Source organism: Xenopus tropicalis, chromosome 1, assembly GCF_000004195.4.
Source record: "Xenopus tropicalis strain Nigerian chromosome 1, UCB_Xtro_10.0, whole genome shotgun sequence".
NCBI classification, from domain to species: Eukaryota; Metazoa; Chordata; class Amphibia; order Anura; family Pipidae; genus Xenopus; species Xenopus tropicalis.
In genome coordinates, this window is record NC_030677.2 from 65732070 (window position 1) to 65757311 (window position 25242).

General features: G+C 38.6%; 1 protein-coding gene across 1 annotated transcript in view; it reads right to left on the reverse strand.

Annotated features, from left to right (window-relative positions):
• Nucleotides 1-25242, reverse strand: part of spata5 (spermatogenesis associated 5) — a 231069-nt gene that overhangs the window by 39268 nt on the left and 166559 nt on the right. Inside the window, exon 15 of the mRNA XM_004911116.4 lies at nt 5618-5782. Within this exon, the coding sequence (XP_004911173.2) occupies nt 5618-5782 (165 nt within the window). The remainder of the gene's footprint in view (nt 1-5617; nt 5783-25242) is intronic.

The window sequence follows — 25242 nt, forward strand, 5'->3', positions numbered from 1 at the left end:
CAAGCAGAGAACCCCTTTAATGCTTTGTTTTCTCTAGAAATGTCATGCTTATAAAACAGGGCGCATGTCACAGGTATGTGGGCAGCATTACAGTAAAATAATGATGTCAGTGGAACACTTGTATAGTCTGGGGGCCACAGCCTGAGGGCCTCTATGCTGTTACTATAGAGAATGTTTCTGATGCAGCGTGGCACCTCATGTTAGTGTATAAATACCAATTCAGACATAAGGAACGTCCTGTCCTCACAATCACATCATAAATGATAAGAGTCCCTTGTAAAAAGTAAGCTAATGCATCCCTTCCTGATATTAGAGATAAAGTCAGACACAACTAGGAGCTTAACCATTGCAACGGCTATGCAGGGATTACATTTAAGCTCTGACTATGAACATTATACTCAGAGTGGCTACAGTCACAGAGAAGAACTGCTGATTTAGTTAGCCACTGTGATTAATGGATTTGGAACTTACACAACAGAAACAATGTTTTTACTAACTAAATGGCTAACATCCAATATAAGAACATTTCTGCACATCGATAACAACTCGATAATAAAAGTGCTAACAGAGAAACGACTGATAAAAACACAGTTTCAGTTCATGGCAAGAACAGAAAGATGCACTGCGATGGCCATAGTGCAATGATTCTTGGGTTTAGTCTGGCAGGATATGATGGAATAAAGCCTGGTTTCAGTAAATACAGCAGGCACACACAGACTCTCAGGCAAGGCAGCACAAGGTGTTCCCAGGATTGCTTATATTTTCGTATAAACATCCTTCCTTTATTAGCTTCTAGGTAATTGTAGTATGGAATCAGTTCTCTGCCAATTTGCGTAAGGCCTGAAACTCCAACCTGTCTGAACAAATTAACATACAAACACCTGTCCCATGTCTTCTCCCCAGCACAGGGCATAGAGAGAATAGCTTGACACACTCCTGGGGAAGGGTTTTTTTGTTTTCAGGACTGAAAGTCATGCTTGTGTCTTTCACTTGCTAATACAGTCAGTGCACCTTCTCAAATGCTCATAAAAGGGAAAGCCACTTTCTTTCCAAAGAAATTATGCATTCCTACATTTCAAGGCAAAGTTTTACCCGGAAAGGATTATTATTCAAAACACCAAGGGGCTCCTAGATTCCAGTTTCATGCAGTATGCCATAAAAATGCTGTCCCCATAACACATAGGTTGCTACTCAAGCTCAGTCTAAAGCATTGTGTATTTTACAGAAACAAATGACCAAACGGGAAGTGAAACTCGGTGCAGTAGACATGGACCTAGAGACGGGTGGAAGTGCATATTATAATGCACAGCTTGTCTGTGGATGTGTGGTGTTAGCACATTACAGTACATGGAATTATGGACTGGTGTCATAGGATTCTTTTATAGGGAAAGGGCAAAGTCAGAAACAGCTCTACAGAAAAATTATTTTTTTTAATACAAGACTGCCCCCAAAAGAAGCCTCAAATTCTAAACATATCGTTTATATGCAAAGTCCAAATCTCAGTTGCAAATTACCATGTTTTTACCTACAATGTTGTATTTTTTTGGAGAACTTCAGCATTATTTAGGCTTAGCCATTTACATCCACCACAACCTGTGCGCAATGCATCAGTACGGAAGCAAATTGGTGTCTGTTAGTAAGATGAGCCAAAGTTGAGGCACACAATTTTCCCCCTTTATTTGTGTTGCACTCCCAGCCGACCTTTCTCCCCCCAATCACGGATGCAAGGGAGAATACCTAGAAGTTGTGGCATCGGGTGGACCTCATGACTCTGGCCCCAGAGGTGTGGGGGCCCTTGAGGTGGCAGCCCCGGTGGTCCCCAAACCCTCTCCAATCCAATGCTGGACTTCCAGTCTATTCATCAGAGCAAGCTGGACAGCACATTGCCACTCAACACAAGTACCCCATACAGCTACACATAATTCTCTTTGCTTTTCAGTTTGGCTAACCTATTTGAATTATTATGAATTGCTCCTAAAAGCAGTTAATACAGTGTTATACTTTTACTATTATATTGATGGCTCAGTGCTTAACACTACTGCTTTGTACTGGGTCCTAGGTTCAATTTCTCTTCTCTTTATCTTGTAACCATATAGATTGTTTTTTATGAAAATTTGTACATTCAGTGTAAACACCCATTTATTGTACAGTGCTGCGGAATATGTTGGCCTTTATAACTATGTGATAATAATAATAATTACAGCCAAAGAACTATTTGCGAAGCTTTTGTATCTTCTCCCATGTTTGTGTGGTTTTCCTCCCATTACTTCAATTTCCTTCCACACCCTATAAACATACAGGCAGATTAACTGGCTCATGGTAACACTGACCATAGTGTGTGTGTAATAGGGACTTTAGACTGTAAGTTCCTGTGGGGCAGAGATTAAGGTGAATGATATATAATCACTGTAATTGAGCTGCAAAATATGTCAATATATAAAGTATAATAATAACAACATTAATAAGAACTCATTTTCCAGGAGATTCACCTTAATCATAAAGTTGCTGAAAATGTTATTCTTATAAGAAAACTAGTAACTGGTAGTCTTTTATAGTTTTACAATATTTTTTTATTTTTTTTGTTATGTTATTTGGAATTGAAAGTGATAACTGTTTGCTGAATCCATTTACCCAAGGGACCAATGCCTGAATAAGTAATTGAAATTATAATTCTTATAGCCTTAGAATTCATTCCTGAGGTCGCCTTTTTCAAGACAGAATTTAAAATCTTATGTCTGATTGTTAATATTTAATTATACACTGCTTACATAATCTGCATATTCACATGTAAATTTGACAATGTATATGATTGTTGTCCAACTTCAACTTTTTGTTTTGAGCAATCAGTTTTACACCAAATAATTTTGCCCAGTCAAATGCTTGGTCCACCAATAACCTTAAGGGCAAGCACCCACGGAGTGACTTACTCCGCTGCTATTGCAGGCGAGTACCTGCTTTGAAAAGGGTTTCCACTGGCAACAATAGAAAACACTGGTGGAAAGCCCTTTGAATCGATTCAGTTTCTGAAGGCCCGCAAAGTTTCCTCCTGCAGGTAACATGGAATTCCATGAGCAATAAGCTCTGATGACTGAAATATGATCATACAAAACACTATATCCCCCCCCCACACACACACAAATGGACAAAACGTTTGGTGGCAGGACACAACAGTGGTACACCAATCTTTTGTCATGTAGGAGATGCATTCAAATAAACAAGAATAAAAGTGTGTTTCTTGTGCAATGAAAAATGTCCATCGAAGCTGAACTTGTTTTGAGCAGTAATCATTGGGGGTATCTTTAAAATTCCCCTTTGTACTATGAGGTGGGGTCTAATACACTGTTATTAACAGCAACAGCCAAATTACAGACCATTGTCTTTGTTGCTGTGGATTAAATGAAGCCCTCTGGCAACCCTTCTTAATATCTTCTTTACTGGTGTTATCTATCCCAGGCATAATCCCCTCTATATATACCTCACCTAACAAGTGGATCTTCTCTCAATATGCCCACCTTAAGGTGGGAGATATTGGGCCCTAGGGCCAAACAATCTGATTACAACGCTGGACATAGGTGCCGTCAACTGGGGACTGCATCAAAGAGTCAATGTGGTCCCCTATCTAATGGAAAATCAAACCTGCCCCATCGAGATCTGGCCAAGATCTCGTCAGGTAGGCCCGATGGGGGTTCCCATACATGGGCAGATAAGCTGCCAAATTGGAGGCATATTTATTATGCCGTGTAAAAAACGACGAGAAAATTCGCCACACATCGCCATGCTTCGGCGGGTAAAAACGGCATAAAATCTGCATAATTTTTTAACACGTTTTTTCTTCCACCAGAACTTACGGAAAATAACGGCGTAATATCCACTGTTAAGAAGCCGATCTTTTCCATTTATTTTACACTGCTTTTTTCGCTGTTTTTTCGGCAAATTAGTTTTACACAGCATAATAAATACGCCCCTTCGTCTAAAGGACCCGAATCGGCAGCTAAAATCTCCCTGTGTATGTTCACCTTTAGTTTGGGTACTCTCCCATACATGCACATGTACCACTTGAAACACACTCTTTCACCAATTTGTGAGTTTAACAATAGTATTTTGAACATATGAAGCCTTTTAAATAGATCAATAATAAAATCACCCCAGTCATGCAAAGTTATGCCTGGACCTGTCCCTAGTCATGTGAATTAAAACCATTGCATTTGAGAAGGAAGAGTTGTTAAGAAGCAGTGAATGCCTATATATCTCATTTTTCAACATGACATAGATAGAACTTAAAAAAAAAAAAAGACTGAAAATTCTGGCTATTTTTGTAATTTAAAAATGTATATTTTTTATTTTTATTATACAGCAGTAAAGGGGCATTTTTTGGTTTTACACTTATCCTACTACAGGTATGGGATCCCTTATCCGGAAACCCATTATCCAGAAAGCTCCGAATTACGGAAAGCCCGTCTCCAATAGACTACATTTTAATCAAATAATTCAGAATTTTAAAACTGATTTTCTTTTTCTCTGTAGTATAAAAACAGTACCTTGTAATTGATCCCAACTAAGATAAATTAATCCATGTTGGGTGCAAAATAGTCCTATTGGGTTTAATTAATGTTTTATTAATTTTTTAGTAGACTCCAATGGAGTATGGAGATCCAAATTACGGAAAGACCCCTTATCCAGAATACACTTGGTCCCGAGCATTCTGGATAACGGGTCCTATACCTGTACTATAAATTGTCTTAAGGCATTCATTTGAGTTAATGAGAAGGGCATAATAATTTTTCCTATTGTTTTCATAAGAAAATATGTATGGTTTTTGTTATTTGGTGTACTTAAAGGGACAGTAACACCAAAAAAATTAAAGTGTATAAAAATAATTACTATATAATGTAATGCTGCCCTGTGCTGGTACAACTGGTGTGTTTTCCTTAGAAAGACTACTATAGTTTATATAATAAAGCTTCTGTGTAGCCATGGGGGCAGCCATTTGCAGGAGAAAAGGCACAGGTTACTTAGCAGATAACAGATAAAACCCCATTTTATTCTACAAAGCTTATCTGTTATCTGCTATGTGCCTGTGCCTTTTCTCCTTTTTCCCAGCTTCAATGGCTGCCCCCGTGTTAACATGGCAGCTCATTTATATAAACTATAGTAGCGTTTCTGTTGCAAACTTGCCAGTTTTACCAGTGCAGGGCAACTGTACATTATATATTAATTACTTTAAAACACTTTCATTTTTTGGTGTTACTGTTCCTTTAACAGAGCAAAATCTAAAACTTGAACTTTCTACTTCCTGTCCCTACAAGTAAGGTCAAGATAGATCATAAGTCCACTGAGATTCCCTCTTTATAAATAAACCCCTACCTTTCCCCCAGCTTCAACATATTAGGCTGTGAGATAGAGAGCATCTCATTATACAAAGACTTCTCAGTATTCAGTGTTCACTTAGTATTTATTGAGTTAAGGTTGTAAAAGGGGGTTACTGTTGTTTCAAGGAAAATAGGATAAGAAAGCCAACACTACCTCCATTAAAAAGGAAATGGCCTGTGTTGGTAATATTTTCTTTAAGAAAGATATTCCTAATAACAATAACAGAGAACTATGTTTTCCAGCTTACCTCTGCTCCAGAGTACTTCTCCGTTTGTTCCACCAGCTTTTCCAAGCAGATCTCAGTGCTAATGGGCATGGAGTGAAATCTCAGTTTAAAGATCTCCCTACGGGTGGCTGCATCTGGCAAAGGCACATAGATGATTCTGTCTATACGTCCGGGGCGCATCAAAGCCTGAAATCACATCAGCACATTAATACTTGAAAACAACTGGGAACAGTCAGCACTAAATGCTTACATTTAGAATCACATTTTGTTTCACAAAGACTGCCTCTAAACAACATTACTAGTAAAATGACCTCCTTTTACCTAAACCCAGATGTGACACAACTTTATAAATCTGTCAAAGCTTATTTCATCTTTTATCTTCATCCAGTGGTTGTGAGAGGATGCTGGGAGTTGTAGGTAATGACAGCTGTCACCCACAGAGTACTCTTTGAACAAACAACTCTGATTTGCTTTTCCTATGTAACAATACAACAGTACCACATTCTTAATGGTAACTAAGCTAGTGCAAAACCATGGTGATGGCCACATAGTCCTGTTGGGTTTTTAATGCTTAAATATTTTTAGTAGCCTTAAGCTATGGAACTCTACTTAAGAGAATTATCCCTTATCCAGAAAACTCCAGGTCCCATGCATTATACTGAAAAACCAAGGTTTTATTTGTAGCTTAAACACCCATTTTCATAAACTAAAGCCCATGAATTAAAATTGCTTTTGGTTATAGGAACATAAAGATACTTCTATGCAGTTAGCGAGTCTTAACCTAGGGTTTGTTAGGATAAACAATAGGGGGCTGATTTACTAACCCACGAATCCGACCCGAATTGGAAAAGTTCCGACTTGAAAACGAACATTTTGCGACTTTTTCGTATGTTTTGCGATTTTTTCGGATTCTTTACGAATTTTTCGTTACCAATACGGTTTTTGCATAAAAACGCGAGTTTTTCGTATCCATTACGAAAGTTGCGTAAAAAGTTGCGCATTTTTCATAGCGTTAAAACTTACGCGAAAAGTTGCGCATTTTTCGTAGCGTTAAAACTTAACGCTACGAAAAATGCGCAACTTTTCGCGTAAGTTTTAACGCTACGAAAAATGCGCAACTTTTACCGCAACTTTTGTAATGGATACGAAAACTCGCGTTTTTACGCAAAAATCGTATTGGTAACGAAAAATTCGTAAAGAATCCGAAAAAATCGCAAAACATACGAAAAAATCGCAAAATACCGATCAATACGAAAAAAACGCAATCGGACTCCATTCGACCCGTTCGTGGGTAAGTAAATCAGCCCCCTAGGGCTTATTTCCAATGCCCCAAGCATTTGTGCAAAGTGCACCCCTAGCTTGCACGTCATTCAAAAGGTGCTAGTTATTCAGTGGCAGAGGGTGCAGCCCACATTGGGGCTCTGCCTCCTGGTGCTTCTCTCTTCGCTGGATTTTGCTTCCCAAATGAGCAGTAAGTGGCACACTCTTGTACCCCCCAGGGTCACAAATGACCCATAATATCTTTCGGCAGTCAAAAAAAAAAAAATCTAGTCACTGAATGGTTGCTGCCCAGATGTACATTTGCCTTGAAGTACAGGTACAGGATCCGTTATCTGGAAACCAATTTTTGAGAAAGCTCCGAATTACAGAAAGCCCGTCTCCCATAGACTCCATTATAATCAAATAATTCACAATTTTTAGTACTGTATTCATAAAACAGTACTTTTTATTTGATCCCAACAAAGAAATAATTAATCCTTATTGGATGCAAAACAATCCTATTGGGTTTATTAAAGTTTTACTGATATTTTAGTAGATTTATGGTATGGAGATCCAAAATGCGGAGAGACCCCTTATCCAGAATACCTTGGTCCCGAGCATTCTGGATAATGGGTCCTATACCTGTAGTTTCCAAAAGGCTTTTAGTCTGCTGCTTCAGGTTTTGTCATTCTCCCCACATGGAACAAACAAGACTTGAAAGCTATGGTAATATGGTATGTTATTTTTTCTAGGCAATAATAACATTATTTTGGTATCCAAAACAGTAATAACTGATATGAAGCTTTGTTTTATTAACCTTTTTTTTTAGATGTTAAAATTTGTGCTTCACAGGAACGAAGGCAAAACATTTCATTTGATGTGTCCCCTGGGCAGTACCGTTTAGGTTCCACTTGACTGAAGTACTGCATGCTTACTTTGGGCTTTTGGCCAAAATGAATGTTCCCAGCTCTATCATGTCAGTGAAAGTCATGCAGAAAAATGGTAGGAAAGGAGCTTCCTTCCTGTAACACACCAATATAGCTCACACCCTTCGTTTCACTCTTTATAAAGACAACAGTGCTGGAAACTATTGTCTCTGACCTGCTGTGTTATCAGTCATTTATAGCAATAACATAGATTCATTGTGCAGCTCAGTATGCTCGCCCACCCTGAACATCCCCATAATAAGAGACTACTCTGAGTGCACATGCAGTCCCAGGGACGCCCCCATATCTCTGGTATGCTAGAAGTGTGAATATGTTCTGACAGGTCTGACATGCAGATGTCTAACATTTCAGTAAGATTCGCTCTGCTTCTGTTAATCCAAACAGTTTGCATTGCTTTTCACAGAAATCCATTTAACATGTGGGTAAAGGCCACACTGTTTCTTTGAACTGTCTCTTTCAAAGGATCTCCTACGTCAGGGAAAACTACAGCTAAAGCACATACTGCTCTGTGTTAAGGACTGTTTTGCAACATTTATTATCCTTGTATTAATTCTCATATCCTAATTATTATAAAGTATTTATATAGAATCAACATATTCAGCAGCACTCTACAATAGAAAAACATACTGTATTACTCTGCATACAGAGTAGGACTAAAGGGAAAGGCACCCTTATTGCTCAATGGTGTACAGGGCTGCCATCAGGGGGGGAGAGGGGGTACTGTTGTGCAGTTGTACTGTTGTGTGTTTTTCTCTTTTTATGAACTACTAATGACTACTAGTTATTGGGCCTCACAGCAATATCATTGGGGCCCCTAAACTTACGCATTTAAGGTAACTAATGTGAAAATTTGCGTAACTTCCATATCAAGCTATGACAGCGCAGAGCAGGGGCAGGTAGGTGGGAAGGGTTTTACTTAGGGCAAACTCCACTGACCCCCAATAAACTGAATGACTTCAATGGAACTCTTTATATAAACTGCTTATTATAGAGTAACATCAGCTATTTATATTGTACACTAAAGGGGCATGGCCAATATTTGAGTACTGCCTACTTGTGTTCTTTCTTCTTTTGTGCATGGGTTAATGGAACACGGGGAACAGCCATAGTCCTTATACTCACACTTGTAGGAAAACGCCCCAAGCCAGCTTTAATGATACAACAGAATGCAACGATTTGCAAATCATTAAACCCCATATCAAATGTTGAAAACTGAGAAATGTTATTGTTTTCTGATAATTAAATGTGTATTTAGAATTTGATGCCAGCAATGCATTTCAAAAAAACATTTCACTTTAATACCTACAGCTATTGGTCTCATCAGTCTCATCAGTTCCCAAATAAGTATATATTTTTTCAGAAAACAATAATTAACATTCAGCATTTGATATGTTGTCTACTGTTTGCAAATGGGGTTATAAACTATCCATCTGTTATTTAAAAAATATTTAAACGAAAACTATACCCCCAGAATGAATACTTAACATATCATATTAAGTGGCTTATTAAAGGACAAGTAAAGAGAAACTGACTGGGGGTGCCAATGTGTTAGACACTCTCCCAATGAACATTATCGTTTACCTTAGATCACCCAGGGTTGTATCCCTGCTGCACACCACCGCCAATACCCCAATAATCCTCTTCAGGTGTCCTAGACACCGCATATGCTCAGTAAATTTAAAGTTGCTAATTTCACCCTACTGTGCATGCATGCTATCCAGACAGCACAAAGGATCCCAGAGGCACCTTGAAAGATGGCAGAGCAGCACTCTGGTACACTTTTCAGCAGCCAAAAGCACTGGTCCAAGGTCTAGGTGTGACCTTGGTTTGTGTGCACCGTGAATTATATGATCCATGATCATATGAAGTGAGCGGCCCTTAGCATTTAATGGCAATTTCCTATTTAGGATTACCCAATGGCACATACTACTGAAAAAAGTATATTTTTATAAAAATGATTATTTAGATTAAGCAGAGCTTTATATATAAACTGTTTTTGCAATATATTTTAATAGAGACCTACATCGTTTGAGGGTATAGTTCTCCTTTAAACATTTCTCTGTGTCACAGTAGCACAGTAGAACGTCTGCCTTGCAGCGCTGGAGTCATTAATTTAACTTCAATCAAAACCGGAGCACTAACTTCTTTCTTTCTTTCTCTGTCTGTGTATGTCAGTGTCACTTTCCTCCCACACATACATACAGGTTGATTTGTGAATGTGACTTTAGATTGAAAGCTTCATTGGGCAGGGACTGATGCGAATGATGTATAATCTCTATAGAGTGCTACATAATGTAAAGTAAGATGTTAAAGCTGAGCAAAGAAATGTCCTGCAAAAAATTTTGCCGCCCCTTTGTCATTTCCACCTCAAAAAAACCTTTGGAATTTCTCCATAATTGATGGTAATGGACCGGACCCTGTTGGTTCACTTACGGGTCGGGTGATTAGAGCTCAGAAACAAGGCAGTGACCATTTACTGTACATGCAACAATCATTTGATAGCAAGCCTGTTCTTATTAAGATCAGTTCTTGTTGAAGAAACAATATTGTTGTATGTCCAACTACGTCATATTCAATACTGATTTAAAACCAACAGTGAAATGGCCAATGCAGTGATAAAATTACCCATAATCATAAAACGCCTTAATGTTATTAAAATTTCCCTGTGTACCTCAGTGTAGAACATTAACCACAACACTCATATCTGTGCCAATAAAATCCTACATAACTGCTTGTGGCTAATGTTACCGTGATAGAAAGTAATTCCTGAGCTAAACTGAACCCTTGGGCTTTCCTTGTCTAAAATCATCTGCCATTTGCTGGTTTGTTGACGATGTTAAGCCACAATGGAAACCAAATCTCTGCCAAGTGCTTCAGTACTAACAAGCCTCTGTTGGCCAAATGCAAGATTAAATTGTCTTTTAGCAAAAGGGAAATCCCCCAGCCATCTCCCTGGCTTTTACACATCTGAATCTTACATTAACCCCATCCTCTTGTGTACGGCAATAATAACAGGGCTGCAGAGTTCTACACATTCTAACATCCCGCAGATGGTTTGCAAATCTCACTCCTGAAATAGATCACAAAAGGCCACCATTCATTTAATTGTAAACACTTCCCAGTGCAGGATCTGAGTTTCCAAAATCAAGGATACTGGCTAAAGTTTATCAGATTCAGTACAAGAACCACAAGAAGAAGGACTGTTTAGAAGAAAAAAATACCTATATTTTCAGGTAGAAATAACACAGGGCTACCATGGCAGTGGCATCACTCAAGTCAAACAGACTCTATGAGGACTGCTTATGTATAAAGCAGAAATTCTAGCCCTGTTGCACTATATCTACCAGCAAGCCCCAATAGCCTTGTACATCAACCACAATCCAGTCCCAGAAGCTTTTATACCCACTGCTATTTTATCTGCTGCTGTCCTTCTATCACAGGCACTGATGTGCTATTATTTTTGGTACTAGAGGGGGTGGTGTGTTATTCTTCTTCTTGATGCTTTAGGTGCTCATGTGCTACTATCTCTGCAACGGCAGAAGCTGCAGTTGTATAATATTTATCTTTCCACAATCTTTCCCCCTATAACTACTGCTCTGTTGGCCCTGCCTGGGCCCCCACCTGGATAGCTATGACAGCATTATAGGTTTTTGCAGCCTTCTCTATATTTAATACTTTGCAGACTAAGGATTTTTTCCCCCAGAGGCTGCTCTATTTGTCAATCTATGCCATAACTGCTGATAAGATAGTGAGTGAATCAATCTGTTTACGTGAGATGGATATGACTAACTCTTTGCCAGCTTGGGTCAATTCAGACATGGAACAGCTTTGATACTTTCAGGTGGTGCATTTTTCTAGAATGTTTTATTTTTCATCTGTCACAGTGTTGTTTCAGGCTTCAAATTCATAGTTTCTAGATATAGAATATGCGCCATGACATCTCTGTGATTTTCACTGCAACAGAAATGTACAACTGGAGTCAAACAGTCCCCTAACTCCATGTGGGCTCCATGGACTGCTCTGTGTGAGGATCATAATTCTGATATTGGTCTGTGAACATTTAGTATGTCATCTACATGGAAATAGATGAATCTTCATGCAGAACAACATCCAACACACTAGGAAACCAACAGTAATATTGGTCATTTATTTTGGGCACAGATCTTGGCAAAGCCTCCAATCCAGGTCACATGGTGTCCAAACAGCAAAAACACTGCTCCTCACCAGCTAGAACATTGTAATACCTCAAAACATCATTTGGCCAAACTCACCATTATTCTACTGTGATTTTTTCATATCTAAAAAATCTTGTCCATATGTTTTTAAAACTGGTCCTGATAATTTTCTAACAATGCAGGTATTTAGGAAATGCTAGCATCATGACAGGTGGTTTTGTCGCTGGCACAGGTGGGTCTGGTCTAATAATTGCACCATTCATTCATACATTTATTACTATTGAGGAAGGAAGTCCTAAATATTAAGTGGTAATTGGTAATTCCCTAAATGCCAGCAGCAAAAGTAATGTGCTTCTGTTCATAGAAGAGTCCTTGAAATACCATCAGCTAAGGTCAGCAATCACTAATTTGTGTTTTTAATCTAATTATATAATGTCCATTTCCTCTGAAATGAACCAAACGATTCACATATTTGTAGGGACCCATTGGGTTAACAATCTGTATGGCCTTATTCCCTACCACTTCCTAGTTGCTGTTACTATTTAGAAATACATGTTGCCAATTTTGCTATTTAGATATGTGAAGTTATAGGCCCTTAGAAGGGGTGGCAACTTCCTGCACACTGTAATATAGTGTCAGGCAGGAGGTGGGCACTAATTCTTTCCTTCAGAAGGTTGTGTTCCAGGGAGCCTGGACCAACTAAGCTCAGACGCATCTAGCCAAGAGGAAAGCCACGGCTCTAGAGATAAAAGTCGTGAAGCAAGGACCCTGTAAATGAGGGTAAGACAATGTGCAGATAAGCTATTTGTGAGAGCATGTTCTAGGAGCATTAGAGTCATGTGTAACCATGCTCTCTACCATCTAGCTGGACATTGCTTGATACTAGCCAAAATAAGGTTACATATTATTCCACATTAAAACATAATAATGTTTAGCCCAGTTGTCGATAACATGGAAAAAAGGACAGAAAAATAGGCAGTGTGTGGGGGCTGTCTTAGGTCCAATAAAGTATTTCAGATATGGGCTCCAGACTCTTGCAAAACAAGAAACCTACTTCATCGCCTAGCACTTATATTGTGTGGTCATGTAGTCTGGAACTGGTACCAGCCAACACCAAGCCAACTTTTTAAATCCAAAGTAGTTCCATCCCAAACCTAACGGCAGCTAAAACTTGAACTGTTTGTTACATAGTTAAAAAGTTGATGACAGCGTGACACACACAGAATGAAGGTAGGCAATAGTTCCCAATACTATTCTTTTTTATTCAAATGTATTTATAAAAATACAGAAACAATGGCAATTTACTAAACTGAGCAATGCTGTGCTTTGCCATAGGCACCCCAGGTGTATACCACTGGTTGTGAAATTAGGATGTAGATCATGTCATTTCAGACCTATAAGCAGCACATGTTTTCTAGATAACTGTAAATATCCAAGCACCCTTTTAGACATTCCCATCCATTTACTGATTCAACATTGCTTCTTATTAATGTGCAAAAACATGTGCTATTGGTAGGTTTTGAAGACTGGTTTGCAGAGAAAAGAAATAGAAGATTAAGCCAGAGATTGCAGACTGCATTTTTTTTGTATACGATCACATGATAAAATGTTATCAAATAATAGATCCCTGTTCAATGTTTTCAAACCTTATAAGGATATTTATGCTACTTATAGCCCCATATGTGATAAAAGGCACCAAGTTTGCCCAGGAGCAGTAACCAATGGCAACCAGGTGACCAGTAAATGCTTCCTACGGATTGGTTGAGATTGGTTACTGCTCCTGGGCAAACTTAATGCTTTTTATTACATAACCCCCATATTATATAAATGGTTTTTTGTTTGTTTTTTTAAATGAAACCTCCACATTTTTGTAATCAAAATCATTTTTTTCAGTGATTGTTCGAAGAACATTTTTTTTTTGCAAGGGAGCAAGTTGGGCAAACTTTCCATTTACTGACCCTCTTAACAGAGCCTAATGTTAACTTTCTTACTTTGTGTTGCTCAGAAAAAAACTTGTTAGTGCATATGTCCACAACATTAAGTGAAATATTTCAGCAGCTTTAGAGCATAGGAAGCTGCTATGTCCATCATCAGTCGGCACTCTCAAGTTGCATTGTGCTGATTTATGTCCTTATAATACCAGATTAAAATACTGCTAGAAGCAATTTTTTTGCACAAGGGTCATTTTAAAATATTTAAAAAGCAGCACTGACATGGCAGGCAGTTGAAATGGAAGTTTGTGAAAAGCTATACAATTGCATACAATATTCATGAGACTCTGCTATAAAATATTTACTCAAACACCACCAAGGCTCCACTAAGCAAACTGATGCCCACCTGGTGGGCAGTCTCATCTACCCAAAACAAATATATATACAGTACATTATTTTTATGCTACACATTTTTATAACAGTGCAAGATGAGGACCAGCACTAATTTACTAGGTGGATAAAACATTTGTTTCAATGCTTTGTCTATCATCCATGGCCATAATCAAGATGTCTTGTTATGTGACTTTCTGTATTCTGCCTACCTGCTCAGCACCTGCCTCTCTCCTGCTCTTAGCTGTGTGCCACACATACATTGCTCTGTATACCCTGCAAGCAGCACAGGCTCTGATATGTCTCAATCTATGGCTTCTGTTACATATATTTCAGAAAATGTGTGTCAAGAACCAGAGCTCACTCATGTGCAGAACAGCACCATTTTGCCAGGGCAAAGTGTCCGATCCAAAAGAAAGATCAAACCAACAACTAAAGTAAAAGAAAACTTTGAAGCTACTAAAGAGCAACTCTCAAATAATCTCACTGAGATATGGAACAAAACAGTATATTGCATGTCTGTTGTTAGTGAACCTGACCAGCAAGTACTGCAAATGCTTTAATACTGCCTTTGAAAATTATTTCAGAGTGAATATTAAATATTCATCTGTCCTAAAAAGCAGCAACACAGGAGAGTCTCTGGAAGAATTAAATAGATTAAATTGGCTGAATCAGCAAAGGATCAGCCTAGTACAAGAGACTAAAGCAAAAGCTCAAGAAAAAAATCACACATCATGTTTCCGCACCTACTAGACAATAAATGGTCTTCCAGATCTTCACATTCAAGGTATTCTACACAAAGGGGCACATTTACTAACCCACGAACGGGCCGAATGTGTCTGATTGCGTTTTTTTCATAGTGATCGGTAATTTTGCGATTTTTTCGGCGTCTTTACGACTTTTTCGTATTTTTTGCGATTTTTTCGGCGTCTTTACGATTTTTGCGTAAAAACGCGAGTTTTTCGGCGTCTTTACAATTTTTGAGTAAAAACGCGAGTTTTTCGTAGCCATTACGAAAGTTGCGCAAAGTCGCGATTTTTTCGCGAAGTGTTAACGCTACGAAAAAATCGCGACTTTGCGCAACTTTCGTAATGGCTACGAAAAACTCGCGTTTTTACTCAAAAATCGTAAAGACGCCGAAAAACTCGCGTTTTTACGCAAAAATCGTAAAGACGCCGAAAAAAATCGCAAAAAATACGAAAAAGTCGCAAAATGTTCGTTTCCAATTGGAATTTTTCCAATTCGGATTCGAAATCGTGTCTTAGTAAATCAGCCCCTTAGTGAGCAACTACTGAAGACTTGCGCTTATATAGAGACTGCTAAAATAGAGGCCAACTTTGCTAAGTCTCCTTGAAGGAGAAGGAAAGGCTAAGTCACTTGGGGGTGCCAAAATGTTAGGCACCCCCAAGTGACTTAGATCGCTTACCTTTTACCCCGGGCTGGTGTCCCTGTACGTAGAGAACAGCACCAGCCCGGGGTTGCAGCGAGCGCTTCCTACTTCCTATTCGCTTGCGCGCGCATGCGCAGTAGAGTGAAAAGCCGAACAAGAAAGTTGGCTTTTTACTCTACTGCGCATGCGCCAGCCCACGGATTTCGCCGGCAGAAGAAAAAGGACGAAGGAAGCGCTCACTACAATTACCCTGGGCTGGTGCTGTTTTCTCCTAACAGGGGCACCAGCCCGGGGTACAAGGTAAGCGATCTAAGTCACTTGGGGGTGCCTAACATTTTGGCACCCCCAAGTGACTTAGTCTTTCCTTCTCCTTTAAAGCGGAGACTGCTTGTCAGAGGGCAGACATGGAAGCGGAAGCTGCTCTTTAGAGATGGAGATCCTGCAAAAAGAACATGAACAGGCAGCAGCAATAGCAAGACTGAGAGTTTTAGAACAAGCTGCTAAAGAGAGTCATAGAGACAATGTCAGTCTGACAGGTACAGAAGACTCCTTTAAGCGCATCAAGGACTATGTCTTGAGCCAAAATAGCAGGCACTCAGCTGCTTCTAATATATCAGACCACACAAACTATTCCTCAAAGCGGTCACTTATAGGTATGGCATGTTTCACAGCTCCAATCAATATAATTCATATTCTGCTCCTTCTACCTCAATACCTGGGCTTCAACAATCTAGAATTCAAGGTATTGACATACTACTTGAGACAGTGTCACACAGTCATCTACCTTCTGCTTACAACGCTGTTGGAGATCCACAACCCACTATGGTAATGGACTCTAAACCTGTTCCTGAACATCTCTGCTTCACCACTGACTTTCCTCAGTCAGCAGCTCCTTGTCCAAAGCCTGAAAGAACTGAAATTACAGACATTGCCAAGTTCTTGACTCGTCGCAAACTCACCAGCTCTGCTCTTTCAAAGTTTGTTGACAGAGCAGATATTTCGTCTGCTGCTACACTCTACATAAAGGGCAACTACGGTGAGAAAATTTAAAACCCAAATCGGCAATGCCTCATCCACTTAAAAAGTGTTGTGGCTTTAGAGCAAAACTCCTTCAGGAACACAAAGAACTTTTAAAGAAATTTGGCATTTGTTACAAGTGCTGCACTTCTGTGGAACATCTAGCCAAGGACTGCACAGCTATTATTAAATTATAGAGTGCAACAGCAACAAACATGTGTCTGCCCTTCATCTACAACCCTTCTCAGTACTATCTTCCAACACTTCTCCCCAAGGAATCATGGCTCGACCTGGGATGGGTCATCATAGGAAATTTTTGTATATATAGGAAAAAGAAACCCATCAATATTTCTCCTTACAAAACTCACATACTCCCCAAATGGACGCAGTACTTATTTTGAACCATGTCCTCATCATTATTGTGTAAAGGAAAGACTTGCCAGCACCTCAGAGTGCAGCACATCACACAGAGTGGTGTGAATTCCCACAATAGAAGATAAAAAAGTCCTCAAAATGATAGACAAAGATAACTCCAAAAGCTGGGTGGCACCTTTGCCCTTTCGCACCCCAAGGCAACATTTGCCTAACAGACAACAAACCAACTCCAGAATTTCCACACCTTAAACAGGAAACCAGAAATGAGAGAACATTACTTTGCCTTCATGCAAAAGATGTTTGTCAACAACCATGCTGAACCTGCACCACCATTAAGGGAAGGAGAAGAATGCTGGTTCTTTCCATCCTTTGGTTTCTACCACCCTCAGAAACCAGGTCAGATAAGGGTAGTATTTGACTAGAGTGCCCAGTATACAGGGTTTCATTAAACAATATTCTTCTCACTGGGCCCAACTTGAATAAAAGCCTCATAGGGGTTCTAATCCATTTTAGAAAGGAACTTGTGGCAGTAATGGCAGACATTCAGCAGATGTTTCCCTGTTTCATTGTCCGTGAGGATAACCGGAACTTCCTATGGCACTTGTAACAATGACCTCAATGATGAGGTGACAGACTACTGCATGAGGGTACATGTCTTTGGAAATGGCCTTTCTCCTGCCTTAGCAATACCTGGGTTGAGAAGGAATGCCCAAGAAGGTGAAATTAACGCGTGCCAGTTTGTTGAGAGGAACTTCTATGTAGATGATGGACTAAAATCCTTACCTACTGATAAAGAGGCAATTGATCTCCTCTCAATAATACAAGAACTGTTGTCAGTAGCCAACCTAAGACTTCATAAGATTATCTCTAATAGCAGCAAGGTGATAAAGGCATTTAGTTCAGAGGATTACGCTTTAAAGAATCTTGACATAGGGACTGAAACCCCTCCTGTGCAGTGTAGCCTTGGACTGCTTTGGGATATCCAGAAAGATGCATTTATGTTTCAGGTGTAAACTTGCAACAAGCCTTTCACTAAGCGAGGAGTTCAATCAGTTGTGAATAGCTTATATAACCCACTCAGATGTGTGGACTCAGTAACCATCCAAGGAAAAATACTGCTCAGACATCTGAAGTCACTGACTGGAACATCCCCTTGTCATGGCACCACATCTCTACTGATCTTAACCCAGCAGACCTTGCCACCAGATCAACATCTGCCACCTATCTCAGTAAAACAACATTGCTATCAGTACCAGACTTCCTCCAAGAAGATATTGTTATGTTATGGTTCCAGTTCCTCCAGGAGACTTTATTTATAGCAGACTCTATGGACGTGAATAGAAACACATCCAACGTCTTTCCAATGTGCTCTTGAACCACTGGCGAAAAGAGGTGTTTACATGTTCTTAAGAACAAATTGCAATAGGACTTGTTACAAAGACTACAACCAGTGATGACGGCCAAGGTAGAAGTAAAGGTAACTAAAGGTGACACTTTCTGGATTTTCTTCAGACCTGTTACTGAACTGGTACTACTGATGCCTATGGAAGACTCCCTTTATCCTGATGCCTCAGCAGATGATATAGACAACATTAAGACTGATATACCAGGATTGGTCTATGTATGGAAGATTTTTCACAGTTTTAGGAAACTTGTCAAGATCTGCATACTCGTGTCAGTCCAGTGGAGTTAAGCTGTCTGTGGAGATCTGTTAACAGTGAGTAGTGTTCTGTATTGATCCTGGCCCAAATCTAAGGAAACTATCACTAAGCACAGCAGGTTGAAACAGAACATGTCTTGATATACTTTCTTGGAGACAATGATCAACAAATGTATGATTTGTCCACTTTATACCTTTGGGCACAAAAGGCAATTTAAAGTATTTTGTTGCCTGAGCTCTTTGTATGTCTATGGGTGGGAAGTCCACCCCCACACACATACACCAAGATCTCTTACCTCTTAAGTATCATTGCACTGTATGCTAAAATATAGATGATTCAAGCAATTCAAGCATACCATATAATCGGTGGAGTAAGAAAAGTAGAAGAGAGAGCATTGCCACACCTGTGTTTGTAGAAATAAAAAAGCATAGCTAGATTCCTGATAATGTTTTAATGCACTTGACAACACAAACAGCTGAACCTCCAAGGGGGAAATATCAGTGTGGAGTACATAAAGATGTAAAGTAATGACTGATACCTATTCACCGTCATGGACCAACAGAAACTGCCCACTGCTATCTGCATGCAAGTATGCAGACATATTTGCCATCCACATGGACCTGTTTAAAGGGGTAGTTCAGCTGTAAATTAACATTTAGTATGATGAAGACATTGATATGAGACTTTTTCCAATTGGTCTTCATGTTTAATTTTTTGTGGTTTTTCACTTATTTAGCTTTTTGTTTAGCAGGTTGGTGTTTCAGCAGTTATTTAGTTGGCAGGGTCTCATTTACCTTAGCAACCAGGCAGTGGTTGGTATTTCAGCAGCTGTCTAGTTGCTAGGGTCTTACTTACCCTTGCAACCAGGCAGTGGTTTGAATGAGAGACTGGAATATGAATAGGAAAGGGTCTAAATAAATAAATATTGAACAAATTGTAGCCTTACAGAGCAATAGACTTTTAGCTGGAGTGGTCTGTGACCCCCATTTGAAAACTGCAAATATGAAGTCAAATAATTAAAAAAACTATAAAAAAAAAATAAATAATAAAGACCAATTGAAAAGTCGCTAAAGATAGGATATTTTATAACATAAAGGTGAACAACCCCTTTAAGCAGTTGTGGCATATATGTAAATAGGCATCTAGGGCACTAAAATTCCTACATAGCTTTTCTGCATTTTTGTGTATGGAAAGGACATTTCTTTATTCTGGTATTTCTAGCAATGTTTGTTTTCTTGGACACAGTGTCGGACTGGACCACCAGGATACCAGGAAAACTCCCGGTGGGCCCAGGTGTCAGTGGGCCCTCTTGCTTCTAAACTATTTAGCCTATTTCATGGTCATTTCCTATTTCTGTATGGGAACAAGGAAGCTTGATAGATGGAAGAACAGATTATAGTATGTAGAGAAAATAGATAAGGATAATAAAGAGTTTGAGGGAGGAGAGGAGGAATTAAAGTTTTGAGTGTGGGCCCATTGTCCAGGGTTTTCTGGTGGGCCCCTGCCATCTCAGTCTGACACTGCTTGGACAGATGCATTTTTATACATAGTAGGCTGAAACATGCTACATTTCTGAGTGGATAACACATCCCATAACAGACTGCTTTATCTCCTCCAACAATATTACAAACACGATTGCTATCTAATCTTTCAGCCCTGTATATTTCCCATCAGTGATTTATATTGTAAGCTGCTCTGGGCAGGTTTTTCACTTCTTACTATTCTTTATTTATATATCACCAACATGTTTGCATGTACTGCATCCCAGTGTTTGGAACTTATAATACTTCTCCTCCGTACATCATGGATGTGATATTAAAATCCACTCTTTCTTGCTCTGCTTCACCTCCTCTCACAACATTATATCATTCTCTCAGTTTCTCTTGAACTTCTGCCTCCTGCCATAGGACGCCCCCCACACTCAAACACTCCCTAAGTGCAATGACACACAGGGTTATTTCAAGCAATTTGGCGCCTAAGCATTTTATAGCTCCGTGGGAGGGAGTCAAGTCGTTGAAAATCTCCCCCCATTCTCTCTGAATGTGTATCGCCTGCAAGTGACGGGTGCTTATCACTCCCAAATGAGCAGTGCTGAATTACCCTAAAGACACACTTAAAAGGCCTAGTTGATGTAAAGAATCATCATACATTATTTCCATCAACCTTGTGTGTGCATTGTTCTTCTGCCCTTTAAACTATAAGCGCTTAAGAACAGGGCTAATTAAATATCCCATTATATACTGTATGGTAACCCTTATTTTTTTAATAAAATTGTAAATTTTGTAAATTGCTCTGTAACTTAACAATTGTTTTGCTTTTTGTTTAAAAAAATAAAACAAACAAATGCTTTCTTATGAGTTACCCCCAGCTTGTTTCACTAGCTAAAATTACACCATAATAAATTAAGCCATTATAGCTGCTGTTTATCTGAGTATGGAGTCAATGGAATCTATTTGCCAAGTGGAACATCCCTGAGGTGATAGCGTTCACTGGAAATATTTATTATTGTATGCCTATTGGGTATGTGATATTTCGTTTGTACAAGGAAACCTATACTTTCATAGATGGTTGGTGGAATTATGCCAGGGCATCACTCTTGTGTCTGCTGAACTTTTGATTTCTTAAGCAAGGCATGAAAACCATGCCACCATAGTATGGCCTGGCACAGTTATGTCTGTATAAACCATAATTAAAGGAATACTATACCCCCAGACTGAATACTTAACCATCTAATAGTTTATATCATATTAAGTTCTCTTGTAAATAATCTTACCTTACTGGAGTATATATAACAGTACATTTCCCTATTACATCTTTTAACTTGAGCTATCATTTTGTATTGGTCTGTGTTCTCCCTCAAAGATCACCTGACAGGAAATAATGCAGCTTACACTTTAACAGGAAGAAGTGTGGGAGCAAATTCATTGGCTGATATGGCGGCCCTAATATTTAAAATGGCTATTTTCTATTTAGGGTTACATATACTAAAAAATAATATTTTTATGAAAATGGTTTATTTAGATAAAGCAGGGTTTTATATATATATATATATATATATATATATATCTCAATCCAAATGGTGTTCGCACTCCAAGGCTCAATATTATGCGGGGTGCTTAGCCAAAATTATGTATGCATAGAAAATAATCATCTGTGGCCAGCACACCCTTCAATGTTTCATCAAAAAAATTTTTATTGTAGATATATTGTTAAAACCAACGTTTCGGTCCTTGTTAGGACCTTTTTTATCCTTGAGAAAGGTCCTAACAAGGACCGAAACGTTGGTTTTAACAATATATCTACAATAAAAATTTTTTTGATGAAACATTGAAGGGTGTGCTGGCCACAGATGACTATTTTCTATATATATATATATATATATATATATATATATATATATATATATATATATATAGCAAGACAAGAGCACAGTTGGTGCTCGAAACGTTGGATCGTTTTCATTAAAAAAAAATTTTGTTTTCTAACAAAGTCCCTGCGTGTGCGGCTCATTGTCTTGCTATATACATGGTTTTTGCAAGCACCTGGGGCATTTGATTACTATTAGGGTGTGCTCTGTTCTTTTCTGTATATATATATATATATATATATATATATAAGCTGTTTCATGCAATATATTTTTATAGAGACTTACATCGTGTGAGGTATAGTTTTCCTTTAAAGCTACTTGATTATATTTATCAAGTAGGGCCAGAGCTAATTTTTATGACATGACTATTTCTTTTTGTTTTACATCTAATACAATTAGTAAATTAGCATCTGGTTGCCAGTAGCTGGTATGTTTTACTGGTGCCAATGAGGGAGTTTCATGGACAGACTAAGATCTCCAAAGGAAGGATGGGTTGAGCTAAGACACTGAATGCAGAAGGGGACAGGGCCCGGTACCTTATGATCAACTTTTTATTGACATTACATACAGTTTCTCTTATGCACCAGTCAATAAGAAAAAAGATTTGTTTTATCTGAAACTGAATAAAGAAATGTTAACAAAAAATGAAATGAAGAAAAAAACAAAGGAAAATTAAGAGAAACTAAAGAATCAAGAAAGCAAAGAATAAGTTCCCTTAATAATTCTTTTTGAATTATTGAATTTGAATTTTTATGAATTAATGAATATTCTAGTTAACTGAAAGATATAACTAATTGTACTATGCTTGCATTTTACCAGGTAAAAGTTTCCATTCAATACCTCCATTCAAACAAAGTTTACAAAATGCGAACATTTCCTAATAGCTATAATCCTCTGAAAAATTTGGTTGCATGTTATCTCTCCTTGCTTGGGCCTCTTTCCTAGACATAATAAATACTGTCTGCATATTGTCTTTATAAAATATGCACTTAGACTGTTCAGGTATCAGAGATAAATTGCTAAAATTGCTCCAGTAAAATGACTGTATCTGATTTGAGTCTCTATCCTCACATACTCCAGAGACATTATGTTCTCAGAAACCCTAACAATGGCCCCATTTGGGGTCCAGCATTGATATAGTGTGTGTTTCATACTGCGCAGACTATTACAACACAGATTGAGGCAGCCTGATTCTAAAGATGTTATTTTATTATTTCCAATGAATTCTGTGCTTTGTTGAAACCTACAATTACTTTCATTCCCAAAACCAACCAAATTCAAACGTCATCAGAAATCACTAAACAGTCATGTCACAGCTTAATAATCAGCACCCTTAATTTACACCAATTAAAAAGGAATGCAAAAGGAAATAGTGACGCCAGGCACAATCTATCGGTGGCCCTCCAGATGGTGTCCAGATTTTTTATGGAATTCTGTAAAACCATAAAATATCATAAAAAGAAACATGCAGATTTAATCGAATGTGCATTGTCTAAAAGTGCGGCAAGAGCATTTGCGCAGAGCGCCGGTAAGAGTCCCACTGGGGCAGCAAGTATTCAATTATGTTTCTACCAAGCCCATGTAACTTTAAACATGAAATTTAGCTCTTACTACTACATGATGTAATTTGTTCTGCCTTAAAGTCTTTTTTTTTTGCCTATGGAGCAGCAAGTCCTTCCTTAAAGGTAAAAGGGTGTCTTAAAGGTTAGGCAATTGGGAAGCAACTTTTTTGACTACAGCCTCAATATTCTTAGGCTACGATTCCCATTTATCCCAATTTCCTAAACAGAGTGGCTAGCATCCTTGGAAAATGTGCCTGTGGCAGCCATCCCTACCTATAGTACTCTTGTGTTAAAGGTGTCCTTGACATAGTGATTTAGAAATGTCAATTTAAGAATAAATAACAGTTATATCTTATGCATAACTGTCCAATCCTTGTGTGAACAGCAGGGTTAAAAAGAGAGTGGGCAGGGAGGGAGGAGATCAAGAGATATGGCAATGAAAATTCTGCAGAAGAATAAAGGCAAGTTAGCATCTTGATTTTATCTGTATTTTTGGCTATCTGGCTTGGGACAATCGCATATTTAGTTTATTTTGTACTGAAGAGGGAGTTACTTTATCAGTCCCACACCACTTGTTTCCAAAAGTTCTCTGTATTGTCTAGATGCTGTTTTGCATACCTCAGACAGATATTTGTGATGAGGTTGCAGGTAAGGCTTCCTCCTGATGACTCTTCCACCCAGATCATGTTTGTGCAGGCAATGTCTCACCACCATAGAACAGTGCAATACCACTCCTGTATCAACCAAACCTTCCTGCAGGTCCTTTATAGTCATACATGGGTGTGCCTTTCTGTCTTGTATACCAGTAGTTCTATCTGATTGTCTTCTTCCAGATCTTGCCTTGACTTCCACAGTACACCTTAACTGCCACGTCTTTATGACATTAGGGACAGAGGAAATCCTTATACTCTTCCCTTGCTTTGAAACCACCAATTAGCTTAATTTTCACATTCTCACTTAGTTTCTTAGAGGAGCCCATGGTTGTTGAGTGGCACAACTGTCAACAGGTAAAACTTTATCTGTAACTTAACATCTGCAAATGCTCTGTTTTAACACATTGATTCCTGCTGTAGTTGTTTTCTACATTTCTAGTAGTCCTACCAGTTCAGTTCCTCAAGTCTAAAGGCATGGCATCTGGTTCTTGGATAGTTTTTTATGTAAAAAAAAAAAGATTCCCTGTTATCTTTCTATAATGTAATGTACTTGTAAAAAGTAACCATGTCCCCCTCACAAGCATATTTTCTCCAGAGAAAGCAATCCCAACCTTGATAGTCTTTCCTTATATTTTAATTGTTCCTTTCTTTTACCCGTTTAGTTGCATTTTTCTCTACTATCCCTGTTAAGGACTGGATCCCAAAAGTGTTCCACATATTTAATGTGTTGCTTTACCAGGGACCTACAAATAGGCAAATCTAGATCCTTCGATTTAATGCCCTTTTTTTGCAAGACACTTTATTTGCTTTAGTAGCCACTGAGTGACACTGCCAAGTTACACAATTTGTTAGCCACAAAATGCCCAGATCCTTCTCAATTAAAGGACATGTAAAGCCTACATTTGCCTACAGTGTATA